Raw genomic sequence first — 14,621 nt, 5'->3', positions numbered from 1 at the left:
GCCATGGCATTTTAAAGTATGCACGTTTGTGGATATACTTTTGAACCTCTGACATTCATGCTGGCCATAGAAAGTTCTATGTGGTTGCTCTTATGTGAGAAGGCACAAAATATTTCATTTTTATAGAGATGAGACATGTTGGTTGTTTTGGCTATGATTGTCTCTGTTTGAAGATAACTGTGTAAGAATTAATAAAACATTGTTGGAAATATAATGAATGTCCTAAGGCAATTCCAACACACTACTAGATGCATATTGTAGATCAATTAAACAGGCAAATACATTTTTATGTGTAGTACATGTTTTGGAAGTTTTTGTTGGTTTACAAACGGAAATAAAGAGCACATCATAAAATCTATTGGCAAAGTATCACCAGCCGTTTCTATGCCATAATTTTGTGGCAAGCAGACAGAGTGCTGCTCCGCATTTCTCATATAGGCTTGGATTAAACATGACCCACATGGAAACAAGGAGACCTGAAGTTTAAAAAAAGACTGTCTGCGATGAATTACCAATTTAAAAAATGTAAAGATGTTTGACAACATGTCTATCACGTACTTAATCCTAGTCTAGCTTTGGTGAAATGGAGCAGAGCCATTTGTGGCAGTAATGCCTCCAATCATACTCCTAATAAAGCTCTACACAGACATGGCTGGCATCCTCCACGCTTTAGTTATGTTTATATCAAGCCTATAATTGTTTCCTTTGTTCAGCCAGATGTCCTCTCCAGTACTGGTAACAGGTGGCCCACTTGTTTAATTAGTCCACTTGATGAAGCAGGACCAGAGATTAAGGAAATCATTTAACATGGACTCTAGGTAGAACATTTTCATAACATCTAATTACTTAAAGAAATATGCCATTAGCATCGACCACTCGTGATGGGTAAGATGTAGGCCCATCTTCATTAGTGACTTTGTTTGTTCACTCAGACATACACAACGTATGTGGACATGGTTATATAGCATATGTTTCAATATCAATGTTACACCAAAGTTTAATTGGTTCATTTTAAAAATCCACGTCAATATCTGAATACTAATTCGCAAAGGGATTTGTCTGGTCCCGCGTGGCTCAGTTGGTAGAGCATGGCGCTTGCAACGCCAGGGTTGTGGGTTTGATTACCATGGGGGACCAGTACAGAAATGTATGGACTCACTCAATCGCTCTGGATAAGAGCGTCTGCTAAATGACGTAAATGTAAAGTCTTATCTTGGGCCCAGACTTTTTAAAACATTTTTTGCACTAGGTACAAAGTTTGCACCTGTTATTTCCTAAACTAAATCAAACATTTAGAAATAAACAAAAAGGTAAGATTTAGTCAGAAGAAATAAAACATTAAGGTAAATTGTAATTGTAATGTCACTGGATTAGAGAATAGCCCCACAGTACCCATACACTAAGTATGAAACATTTAACTTTGTACATTTAAAAGACAGAAATTGCCTCAATGTCAGCTTTGCTTGGGGCATTCAAAAGGCACAAGTCATCAGAGTTTAGCAGGAACGTGTGTCATACATGTTGCCAGTTTACATCATCTGGAAGACAACAATGGTGGCATAAATTACATTCACGGATCATGCACACATTATGAACACATCAATGAGTTGTTTGGACCTGGGGGACAATGGACAATGTAGGAGGACCCACATATTATTTTATTGAATTTCAGGACAACATAGTTACATCATGGTCATCTAACATATGAAGTCATTCAAACAGTGAATAGTCAGTCATAACTACATCACACACCTATAACCACTACATAAATGTGACATAACAGCTCCATAGAGAATTACATGATCTATTTTTATGTATACTTCATTTAAATAAGCAGGAAGGTCATAATGATGTAGACATTTATTAAGAGCTTGAATGTACAGGGGTTAATGGCCAGCCTGTTCTACTGAATGTACAGGGGTTAATGGCCAGCCTGTTCTACTGACTGTACAGGAGTTAATGGCTAGCCTGTTCTACTGAATGTACAGGGGTTAATGGCCAGCCTGTTCTACTGAATGTACAGGGGTTAATGGCCAGCCTGTTCTACTGACTGTACAGGGGTTAATGGCCAGCCTGTTCTCCTGAACGAACAGGGGTTATTGGCCAGCATGTTCTACTGAACATACAGGGGTTAATGGCCAGCCTGTTCTCCTGAACGAACAGGGGTTATTGGCCAGCCTGTTCTCCTGAACGAACAGGGGTTATTGGCCAGCCTGTTCTACTGAACATACAGGGGTTAATGGCCAGCCTGTTCTACTGAACATACAGGGGTTATTGGCCAGCCTGTTCTACTGAACATACAGGGGTTAGTGGCCAGCCTGTTCTACTGAACATACAGGGGTTAATGGCCAGCCTGTTCTACTGAATGTACAGGGGTTAATTGCCAGCCTGTTTTACTGAATGTACAGGGGTTAATGGCCAGCCTGTTCTGAACGTACAGGGGTTAATGGCCAGCCTGTTCCTCTGAACGTACAAGGGTTAATGGCCAGCCTGTTCTACTGAACGTACAAGGGTTAATGGCCAGCCTGTTCTACTGAACGTACAGGGGTTAATGGCCAGCCTGTTCTACTGAATATACAGGGGTTAATGGCCAGCCTGTTCTACTGAATGTACAGGGGTTAATGGCCAGCCTGTTTTACTGAACGTATAGGGGTTAATGGCAGGGAGAGGGCATTATCGCCAGCAGAGATTGGAAACACATTGTGTGACAAAGACGAGAGGTCTGTTAAGTTTATCCTTCCTCAAAGTTTCTGGGTGTGCAGGCTTTTGCTCCAACCCTATTCCAACACCTGATTGGGTAAGTGATTAGTAGAACCAGGTGTGTTTTAGCAGGGTTGGAGTGAAAGCCTGCACACCCAGTAGCTCTCCAGGAGGAGCAGTCGACCACCCCTGCTGTACAGAAATGATCACGTCAGAAACAACAATAAAACCCATTTCAGGACTTTGTTACACCATTTATTTAATACAAGATAACTCTTGGCAGCATTTATATTCCCCATGATTAAAACATATGGTCAAATAAAATGTATATATTATAACCCAGATAAATTAATATTCAACATTTGTACATTAACTTCACATTATTTCTCTCCTTACATGTTCCCAAAAGATATATGAACTGAACAATATATATATATTTTTTTTAAATGTTGTGATAATAAAAGGCCACTCTAAAATGTGCAGTTTTGTCACAAAACACAAAGCCACAGATGTCTCAAGTTTTCAGGGAGCGTGCAATTGGTATGCTGACTGCGGGAATGTCCACCAGAGCTGTTGCCAAAGAACTGAATGTTAATTTCTCTAAAGAATTTGGCAGTACGTCCAACCGGCCTCACAACCGCAGATCATGTGTAACCACGCGAGCCGCGAGCCCTGTATCTCCACATCCGGCTTATTCACCTGCGGGATTGTCTGAGACCAGTCAACTGGACAGCTGATGAAACTGAGGAGTATTTCTGTCTGTAATAAAGCCCTTTTGTGGGGGAAACTAATTCTGATTGGTTGGGCCTGGCTCCCAAGTGGGTGGCCCTATACCCTCCCAGGCTTACCCTTGGCTGCGCCCCGGCCCAGTCATGTGAAATCCATAGATTAGGGCCTAATTAATTAACTTCAATTGACTGATTTCCTTATATGAACTGTAATTCAGTAAAATCGTTGAAATTGTTGCATTTAAAGTTTTGTTCAGTAAATGTATTATGAGTGCAATAAACTGTAATGGGGGCCCCTCAACATCTTAGAGACATTTCCTTTAAATATATGTAGATATATATTATGTTGCGTATGGAGACATCAGCATTGAGTAGAGTAATTGAGATGGAATTGAATTTAACTGTCTTATTGCAATCTCCTGGGGAAAAAAGCTTATTAAGCTTCAAGACTCTATAAATTCTAATCCATCCCCAAGTCTATGTTTTGATGTCCGGTTAGAGTCCAATTCATTACCCAACAGTTAGGAATATATAAATGCTATATGCACAACACATGCATTCTCCCTAATTACACCGAGAAAGAAAATGAGAATGAGAATCAAATAGCAAAACGTACGAGTCGGCACAACTTTGGTCCTTCAAGCTGAAATCTCTAACCGTGAGAGATTACAGCTTTCTTTTTAAATATAAGAGCAAGAAGAACATAAGAACGTTTATCTTTGAACCTGCGTGACTCATCTCGGCCAATTAAATTAGATTTAAAACTACAACACACTTAACATGGACTCTCCTTCCTAGTTTGTCCTACATTTTAGTCATTAAGCCAGAGGTACTCTTATCTAGAGCAAGTTATTCAAAGTTGATTCTAATAAAGGTTAAACAAAATCAAATAAAACATTGTAAGTAGATCCATGTCAATGGCAAATGTTAATGCCAATTTCCTTACTTAAAATAAAAAAGTGCAAAATCCCAACATCAAGGCACATAATGGAGTGCAGTAGTAGGAAGGCCAATGATTACAGCTGCACTGGTACATTACATGACATAGTGCTAGAAGACAACACACCATCACAAGTGATTAAGTTAGGGGGAGGGTTGGGTCAGAATTGGCCCCTACAGTGAATTCAGAAAGTATTCACACCCCTACTTTTCCCACATTTTGTTCTGTTACAGGCTGGTTTTAAAATGGATTACATTTAGATTTCGTGTCACTGGCCTACACACTACACCCCATAATGTCAAAGTGGAATTCTGTTTCTTGAAATGTTTACAAATTAATTAAAAATAAAAAGCTGAAATGTCTTCAGTCAATAAGTATTCAACCCCTTTGTTATGGCAAGCCTACATACATTCAGGAGTAAAAATGTTTTTTTTTCTTCCATTGACTACCTCATCTCTGCAGCCCACACATATAATTATCTGTAAGGTCCTATCTGTAAATTCCCTTAGACGAGCAAGTACATTTCAAACACAGATTAAACCACAAAGACCAGGGAGGTTTTCCAATGCCTCACAAAGGGCACGTCTTGGTAGATGGGTAAAAAAAATATAGAATTATACAGACATTGAGCATGATGAAGTTATTAATTACACTTTGGATGGTGTATCAATACACCCAGTCACTACAAAGATACAGGTGTCCTTCCTAACTCAGTTGCCGGAGATGAAGGAAACCGCTCAGGGATTTCACCAAGAAATGATTATGGGAGAAAAATGGGAGAAAAATGAGATCAACAACATTGTAGTTACGTCACAATATTAACCTAATTGACAGAGTGAAAAGAAGGAAGCCCGTACAGAATAAAACATTCCAAAACATGCATCATGTTTTAACAAGGCACTAAAGTAACAGTGCAAAACATTTGGCAAAGCAATTCACTTTTTGTCCTGAATACAAAGTGTTATTGGATTTGCCCCAAACATACAACGCATTACTGAGAACCAGTATCCATATGTTCAAGCATAAAGGTGACTGCATCATGTTATGGGTATGCTTGTAATGGTTAAGGACTGGGGAGTTTTAAATATAAAAAATAAATGGGATGGAGCTAAGCACAGGCAAAATCCTAGAGGAAAACCTGGTTCAGTCTGCTTTCCACCAGACACTGGGAGATGAATTCACCTTTTTGCAGGACAATAATCTAAAACACAAGCCCAAATCTACTCTGGAGTTGCTTACCAAGAAAACAGTGAATGTTCCCGAGTGGCTGAGTTACAGTTTTGACTTAAATCTGCATGAAAATCTATGGCAAGAACTGAAAATGGTTGTCAAGCAATGATCAATAACTAATTTGACAGAGCTTAAAGAATTCAGAAAATAATCAAATGGGCAAATGTTGCAGAATCAAGGTGTGGAAAGCTCTAAGAGACTTACTCAGAAAGACTCACAAGCTGTAACCACTGCCAAAGGTGATTCTAACATGTATTGACTCAGGGGGTTGAATACTTATCTAAGCAAAATATTACGGTTTTATTATTATTTTCTATTTTATATATATTTTTATTTTTAACAAATGGTATAATTTCTCCCCCACTTTGACAGAGTATTTTGTGTAGATCGTTGACAAAAAAAAGACAATTAAATACATTTTAATCCTACAACAAAATGTGGAAAAAGTCGAGGGGTGTGATACTTTCTGAAGGCACTGTACATGGTGAACAGCAGGGGACTCGGCACTGAGCCCTGAGGGACATAGTGAGGATACAGATCATCACAAAAGGTCCTTGTTAGACGCCAAAGTAGGTTGGTGATTCTGTAAGCAATGGTTGATGTAGTGTTAACAAATTTTTTTTTTAAATACATCTATGGTTCAAGACAGTTGTTGGTAGAACTCCTACTGGTGATGTGCGATGCATTGACGGATACTTCAAGTGTAAACAAAAAACATGTACTTTGCATTAATGCAACATTAACATTCCCCTTATACTATATATGATGCATCCTATATGATGAAGAAAGTATGAAGTATACAAATCATACAAATCAACATACAAATCAACACAATACCAACCAGGAAATTAAACTTAAAGACAATATTGTTATAAAAATAAAGTATTCAGTGTCCACTACCATTTACGAACAATCAAGGAAATTACAAATATGATAGACAATTGACAGCAGCTGTACTCACAATTAACATGAAAACAATAAGATACTAACATAAACAGTGTTCTGAGACTCCGTTAACCTAATGAGTCCCACCATAACGCTGGGGCGTTTCGGACTTCTAGACCCTTTTAAACATAGTGTGTTTGAGCTACAGACTTCTGGGGTTCACCATTGGTTTAATCCATTTCTTCTGCATCCGTAGATCCCATTAGTCTGTGTGATTAACAGGGGCTGACTAGAGCTGTGTTGTGAGACAAGGGCGGATCCCGAGGGGGCTCGGACCGGTTCTTTATGCAAAAATGAGTCCAAATGGTTTGAGCTATAAAAACTATTGAAAGCTGCCTATGAAAAGCCAAAACGTTTACGAACACGCATGTGTAAATTATTTTGCTCCGAGTTGCCCACATGCTACACAAGTCGTTAGAAGCTAAGGGGTTCTTCTACATAGAAGATCATAGGAAATACCAGGACATAGTGTCTATACTACTGTAACAAGCTCATAGTTGCTATCAAACTCCAAAGAGTTGTCACTGACGAGTTGGATATTAATTTCCCAGTGGGTAAACAATTTCTGCACTTAACAGCGTTCATATGAATTCATTTTTATCAGCTTTTTGCTTTGGCTGACTTTTTTTGTTGGTTTTTGACAATTGTCAATAAAACTCATGAATGCAACTATTTATGTCAAATTGTTTTGTGTTCTACTTGTAGCCCTGATAACATAAGGGCTGTACATGCAGATACATTTAAATCACATTTTTGCTGGGTTCTCGAGACTGGGTTAATTAAGTCACACTAGGTACAGAAAACTCAAAGTTAGTATCATACATTCAAATGATCAAAAGTAATCGACTCAACAGTCATTAAAACATGTACATAAAAACAAAATAAAACTTGAGTAAAAAAATGAAGTGGAATGTGTACAAAGAAATACACAGAGGTACAGTATATCAGTGCATATTTAGTAGTAGGAGGAGGATTTAAGAACAATGTTACAACAAAGTGTACAACAGCAAATAAACAGAAATACAACTATTTGCTATACCCTGAAATTAATGTCGATACGGTTCATTGTGACATTTTTAGTCTTAGTCTGTGGTCATTGGTAAGGTTAAATCATTTGGCTTTAGGCAGTGTGGAGGTTTGAAAAAGCAACAAGCAAAAATGTTTTTAAAATGGATGAACAAAGACTGTGATGTTTGTCTAATTGATGGTAATGAAAGTGGGAGATAAAGACACGGTTACCACTGTTGATGCAAAATACGTCATGGTTGGTTGTTAAAGCCCTGTAGCTCGATACGTAATTAGCTATCTATCAATCGATTTTGTAAGTTACAGTATGTGAATAGTGCACACATTTGTACTTTTCTATTTATTTGTACAATATAATAAATAAAATATACACCATTTAGCAGACACCTAATCCAAAGCGACTATGTGTGCATACATTTTACGTAAGGGTGTCCCGGGAATTGTACCCACTATCCTGGCATTGCAAGTGCCATGCTCTACCAACTGAACTACAGAAACAAACAGTGCAACTGAGTTGCGACGGCTAAGAAAGTCAACTACCAACTTTGACAGTAAGATATTTGGGTAACGCTTTACTTGAACCCTGTCATAAGGCCTGCATAATACTATCATAAGGCCTGCGTAACAGTCATAAGGCCAGCGTTACACGGTCATAAGGCTGACATTATAGATATTATCAGGCTAGTTTATGGCAAAATGATACATGACAGACAGTCATGTTGCAAGCAAAGGTCTCCTTCATTGCCGGTCTCTACCATATATCTGTGGCATGGGCACAACGTTGGGTTTTAGAAGTGGGGGGGACATTATTATTATTATTATATATATATTTTTTAATCAAGTCTGATAAACACTCCAAACAACCAACCCGACCGCTCGGAGGCATCGCACGGTCCTAAAACCCACCTTTCCCTCGTTTTGTATCACATTCCAATTATAAAATGGGGGGGGGGGGGCAAAAATGCAACTTCAGAATGTGTCGGGGGGGTGATATGTCCCCCCCGTCCCCGTCCCCAGTGGAAGTTGCAACCCTGATCTGTGGTACACTAAAACTTGTGTTTCAGTGCATAATATATTAATAGTAGAACCATATTATAACTTTATTTAGCCAGGTGAGTAAATTCTCCTTCAAACCCTTCATAAAAAGGGTTATGGAGCAATTATCAAAGATGCGACACATAATGAGTTTCATGGCAACTTTAAGTTTGCCTTCTGTACTAGGCATTATAACATTGTTCAAATCAGGTGTTACTAGTGGCATTTGTTTTTGGTAGGAGCATCATAACACATTCTTTAAAAAATATGGGTAAAAAAGTCAAACAAAGGAACTCTTTTACAATATCATTATGGAATGCAGCTCAATCATGGAAATACTCTTTCTTATAGCAATCCACAAACCAATATGTCCACCACTTGATATCAACTTCTAACCTAAATAATTACTTGTATAGCCTTCTGTAAAAAGGCAAGTATACAAACCACTTGGGAGACGGACTAAAAATTTCATTTTGTTATCTTGAAAACAACAGGCCACAGCCCACCAGACAACAGCAGAAACACTGTTGATTTATGACACATGAATGGACCATGAGTCCCAAGAAGGCGACACAAATTATAAATATTTTTCAATTGGCTGTCTATTGGCTATTGAGTTAGAGTTAGCATTTAGTGTCGTTTGAAGGTCTACATGGCCCTACAATCAACTTGTAGTTCTTATTGATTTCCCTTCTGTCAAAGTTCCCTTTAAAAAGAAATGTCCCCTTAAAGTGGTTCCCTCAATGTGACAACAGAGCACAATGGAGCCCCTAGTAAGTATATAAGGGAGGGCATTAGGTTGCATTTGGTCAAATGTCTTTCGACTGTCGAGGAGCTTGTGACTCAGTTCAAGCACTTTCAATGTGATTCCTATAGGAAAAGACGAAAAGGTATGCACTGGCCAACCAATACTACTAATCAGTTTAGGTGGCACAAAACAGGGAGGTGAAGGCAGGTGGGGGGCGCTGAGTGTGCATAGTGTATTCTCTGTCGGAGATGGCAGCCTGCCGTCTGGACTGAAGTGGGACAGAGCTCCACTTATCTACACGTGACTGCGGAAGTGGTGGGGAAAGGTCAGTGGTTGCCTGCTCCTCAACGGGACGAACCACAGGATTTTCCAGGTAGTGCCAAACACCTCGGCCAGAGTCCGCTGCCAGGATTTCTTTGACCCACCACCAGACCGGACTCTGTGAAAGAGAAAATAATGTGCACAAGCGTGCGCACAGATCTCAAGTCTGAATGGGCCCAAAATGGAAAAACAGAGGTACCAACACTGAATCTTGTGGAACACCAAATTCAACTTAATGGTACTGCAATGACTTGTCAACTAGCTGGACAAATTGTGTCCAATCAGATAAGTAAAATCGGAACCTGAAGAGGCTGTCCACAGAGCCCGGCAAATTATTTTCTTGTCCCTTGTATCAAAGGCAGCACAAAGGAACAAACCTATGCTACTTACATTTCATTTGAGAAGTGAGACATTTTCTCAATGGTGGTGGTGTCCTGTTAGGCGGTAACACAAGAGGAACATAGTTTAAACATTGATAGATTTCACATCCTTGAGTAGGGTGGCTAAGAGCGTTGGGCCAGTGACCAAAAGGTTGCTGATTCAAATCCCAGAGCCGACTAGGTGAAAAATCTGCCGATGTGCCCTTGAACAAGGAACTTAACACTAATTGCTCCTGTAAGTTGCTCTGGATAAGAGTGTCCGCTAAATTACTAAAATGTAGTTTGCATGATCACAGACTGTCCTGGAATATATATTTGCATGTGTACTAATTAGCCAGGTAAATCTCCTCAAATGGACTCCTTACACACAAAGCGCGACACCAAACGGATAACACACCACATGCTAATTAGGAGACATTAATGCACCCGCCCACCCGTGCTGTGAGGCCCAGGTTTCCAAATTAAGTTGTTTTCTGAAAAGGATATTTCTACGTGTTTAATCAACAAGAAAATAGCCTAACTAGCACATGACTATCCATAGTTATTGTCAATTGTTAACATGCTGTTATCATCTTAACATATTCCTGAAAGGTTGTTTTTCTATGTGAACAACAAACAACTGATCAACATCCTGCAATTCCCTTCCTTACCCTAGGATTTGTTGTCTGAAAATAACCTATGGCTTCTGGTGGCATGCACCCATACATTGAGACCTGGACGTGTAGGGATTTGGCCAATCACCAAATCTGTTACTAAGCTTGTTCATGGGTCTGTGCAACAAGACAAGTACGAAACTAACTAGGCCTTCCAGGCCCCAATCCCTTAATGTCATCAAGTAGAAAAAGTCTGTGTGGCTACGAGAAGGACCCACGTTTACCCAGAGGGACAGTAATAGAAATAAAGACTTAGCAATCCAGATAAGACGGTTTTACGCAGCTGGGCTCACATGTAAGCTGTTTAAGTCTATTACACCTTGGTGCTGGTGCATTACATCCTGTCAATCCACTCACAGAGGTTAAAGGTGAGGGCTCATCTGGTAAAGAGTCATGACAGTCAAGGACACGGTAAAGTTCACAAACACATCCTAATATTCCCACTACTCCAGTAACAATAGCTAAGAATCTGGATTGAGTAGCATACCCAGGGAATGGAATTGAGGCAGATTGGCATACATCGGAATTAGAAAAGAACTAGGTTGCATGAAATTGGCAGTGTAAACAGTGCATAACATGCTACTTTGATACATAACAAATACGTTGATAATTACTTGACTACAATTTTCTGACCACAATCTCTAACAAGAGACAGTAGGAAGAGTAGCTGCTGCTTCTGCAAAAGCTAATGGAGATCCAAATAAACAGGAGAGAGATTTGACTCACTGTCAGGATGCCAGCCATCTGAGTATAGAAGAGGCTGCTCATGCCTCCGATCATCACCAGACCCATGATCGCAGACACTCGTATCAGGGCGAGCTCATGACGTGCCATGAATGCCTCCTGTGAGAGTACAACCAGAAGAAGCCAAAGTCAACTTCACAGCACCATGTACATACTCCAATATTCCTTTCACACATTCAGCATACTGCCTATCTACACCTCCTACTCTGCATGTAAAGACATGGGCTTACAAACCTTGGAGTCTCATCTCTGCACATTCTTTGCTCAGAAGCTTGCAAAAGGCCATTTCTGTTGCATATCTACCCGATCCAGTCAAACGGGACCTTCCCTACTCTCACTGACACATATTACTACAGCCCTGCCTGTCCTACTTTGTGAGACTGCTCAATGCTGCTTAACTGTGAAAAAGGTTTTATGAAATCTGAAATACCAGTAAATATGTTTTATTTATTTGCCTACATATTATTTATTTGCCTACGTAGGCCTGTGTATGCTGCAATTCAGCTTTTAGCTGCAAATGTGTACATGTACATCTCTATTAAAATGTTCATCATCAAGGCATAGAAGGGAGAGTGGTTTTAGGGGTCTGGCAGGCAGTTATCTGTAAGAGCTTGATTACACACTTTCCAAGGAAATATGGAAAATCTTGAATTGAATTAGAAAGTCATCCAAATCGTTGATGATGAAATTCTTCCTTGTGATTGCTATTACAAAAAAAATAATAATCATGAAACCAAGCTGTCACGTAATGTTCTTTCTAGTTTAGCGTTAAAGCGCTCACTTTTCATTCTTGACTTTACCTGGTCCAATGTGGTCAAAGGCTGGAAGTAATAGTACTGGCAGAAGTCTAGAGCCAGGGTGAACAAACTGAGGACCTGTGTGTAAAAACAGAGCTGCAAGAAGAGCCAGTGGTTGTCCTCCCCTACACAATTATTGATCCTGCCAGGAGACAAGAGGGAGAAAAATACATTTTACAGGACTGCTCAAATGCCTAGGTTACAAGCTAGGCAAATATCAAACACATTTTCCCAAGAAGATAAACAGATATGTAGGCCTAAACCATTCAATTAACTGTCTATCAATTTTTAAAATATGTGGCAATCCTGGGGGTGCTGCTAGAGAAGAGGTGTAGCGCTAACTACTGTGCAGTTGTCCCCCTCTCTTGGCCGGTTCAGTGAAAGACACCCTGACAATATCCCCGCCATCTCTTTAAATGCAACAGAAAATTCTAAATGTCCCACCCAGAACGAGCTGTCTTGTTTAGCTGAATGTCCTATGGGAGTGATAGAAGTTTCTGAAGCCTTACCATGGACAGTGGTGGTCCATTCTACGTACACAATGGCCACAACGACTGCAGTGGTGGGACCTTTTTGGTCTCCTCGTGTTGCACTTGGTACACATTTCCCACTGCTCTCGCTCTGAAACAAAGTAACCATGTCAAAATCTATAATTTTGCCATGACCCAGGCAACAAACCTCATATCAGTGGACCTTTTCCCGAGTATACAAAACAGTAAGGACGCCTTCCTAATATTGAGTTACACCCCCCGTCCCCAGATGTCCTTTGGGTGGTGGGCCATTCTTGATACACACAGGAAACCCAGCAGCTTTGCAGTCCTAAAACATAAAGTTATTGCACCTACTACCATACCCCATTCAAAGACACAATCATTTGCCTTGCCAATTCACCCTTTCAATGGCACACACACAATCCATGTCTCAATTGCCTCAAGCCTTTAAAATCCTTCTTTAACCTGTCTTCTCCCCTTCATCTACACTGATTGAGGAGGACATCAATGAGGGATCATCACTTTCACCTGGCCATGTGTCATGGACAGAGAAGGTGTCCCCAATGTTTTGTACACTCAGTTTATATTATATATCAGTATTTGTGACAGAGGCTGTGGAATGTCAAATTACCTGAGTGAGGGATTTGGGGGTCGGGTGGGAGTCGGCCAGGATCGGCTGTAGAAGCTCTAAAAAGTGCACCCATACAGAGGGCTGATGCAAAGTAGTAACCTAGGAGGAGAGGTACAGGATGACTACAGCAGACAAAGTCATTGATGAAGCAGACCTAACTAAACACCTGGTCTGTGGGATTAATACTCACTGACAACCAAGGCCCAAGGGATATTCCCCTCATAGAAATGGGGCAGTAGCACCAACTTGGGGACGAAGAAGGAGTTGTAGAGCCAGATGGCGAAAACCATACTGGTGCAGAACCAGCCCATGGGGTCCATCACAAAGTGCAGCCGAAGCTTCATGGCTCCTGTCACTTTGGGACACAGATGGACAATGTGTCATAACCTCCCTGGAAGAAAAGATAGCTAAATTAGAGCTTATGATCAGAGTTAATCAATAGGTTAGGTTGCACCTGTTAAGGCTGTTCTCAATAACCATTGAGTTTACAGGCAATTCTCTCACTTTCTCATACACTTTTTCTGACTTTTATCTGAGGTGTGTACAGGAGTTATTATGGTAGGGTACACCCCCCCACAACACGTCTCATTAGATACAAACACCCACAACTACACAAGTTAAACATTCTGATTGTACCTTACATACTGACACTTTAGTAACTAGCTACATATTTTCTAAAAGTATATCATGTCAAGCAGACAGGTAGATACTAGAATGTAGAAACATTAAACATGTTGGCCTATCTACTGTACCTTAGCTAGCTACTCAGACAGGTAGCTAACGCGTTAGCTAGCTAACTAGCTGGGCTTGGTTTTCTAGAAATTTAACTTGATTTGTAAATAACTAACGTCAGACCTGGTGATAACTAGTTAGCATAGCATAAACCGCTCAAAATATAGATATCACATTACTTTAGTTACTCCACCTACCTATCAAACTGGGGATGTGTATTTCTAAACTTCAGAGGGATACCCACTTACAGTCGCTCTTTTTCCATGAGCACAACAGTTCAGTTCTTTAGTGGCTACTTCCGTGGAGGTGCAGCAACACTGTGATGAATGATATGCCGTCAAAAATAGGAGTTCTGCTGCCACCTATTGGATTTGCGTTCGAACTTTTTGGGTGATTTCTTTTTTGCCAGCCCACAAAACATTATTCTGGCAGTGTTATTTCTATTCGTAAAAATTATATTCAAACGTCAAAAGCAGAAAAAATATATAATTTCATAATCAAAATGTAATTGACCCATCAT

General features: G+C 40.0%; 1 protein-coding gene across 3 annotated transcripts; it reads right to left on the bottom strand.

Moving 5' to 3' along the window:
- Positions 1-2,939: 2,939 nt before the first annotated feature.
- Positions 2,940-14,402, bottom strand: LOC115133562 (palmitoyltransferase ZDHHC21-like). Of its 3 annotated transcripts, none has more exons than XM_029666940.2 (8): positions 14,350-14,402; positions 13,560-13,760; positions 13,370-13,468; positions 12,757-12,868; positions 12,251-12,389; positions 11,433-11,549; positions 10,064-10,107; positions 2,940-9,791 (listed from the first exon to the last, which is right to left on the bottom strand). In XM_029666940.2, the coding sequence occupies exons 2-8, from the start codon at positions 13,711-13,713 to the stop codon at positions 9,647-9,649; spliced, it is 810 nt and encodes a 269-aa protein (XP_029522800.1). In that variant the 5' UTR covers positions 13,714-13,760; positions 14,350-14,402; the 3' UTR covers positions 2,940-9,646. The 3 variants fall into 3 exon arrangements, with proteins under 3 accessions (XP_029522800.1, XP_029522799.1, XP_029522801.1); XM_029666939.2 differs by having other exon boundaries at positions 14,299-14,401; XM_029666941.2 differs by having other exon boundaries at positions 13,560-13,724; positions 14,299-14,401.
- Between the last annotated feature and the right edge of the window lie 219 nt (positions 14,403-14,621).

The sequence above is a fragment of the Oncorhynchus nerka genome, linkage group LG8 (genome assembly GCF_034236695.1).
Source record: "Oncorhynchus nerka isolate Pitt River linkage group LG8, Oner_Uvic_2.0, whole genome shotgun sequence".
In the NCBI taxonomy this organism is placed as follows: domain Eukaryota; kingdom Metazoa; phylum Chordata; class Actinopteri; order Salmoniformes; family Salmonidae; genus Oncorhynchus; species Oncorhynchus nerka.
This window is presented reverse-complemented; position numbering and strand designations above follow the sequence as displayed.

Excerpts from the sequence above, each read along its gene's own strand:
- LOC115133562 (XM_029666940.2), bottom strand. The coding sequence starts at position 13,713 with ATGAAGCTTCGGCTGCACTTTGTGATGGACCCCATGGGCTGGTTCTGC. Across the intron at positions 13,469-13,559 it reads CCCTTGGGCCTTGGTTGTCA|GTTACTACTTTGCATCAGCC; the intron begins GTGAGTATTAAT and ends CTCTCCTCCTAG. Across the intron at positions 9,792-10,063 it reads TCTCACTTCTCAAATGAAAT|AGTCCGGTCTGGTGGTGGGT; the intron begins GTAAGTAGCATA and ends TCTCTTTCACAG.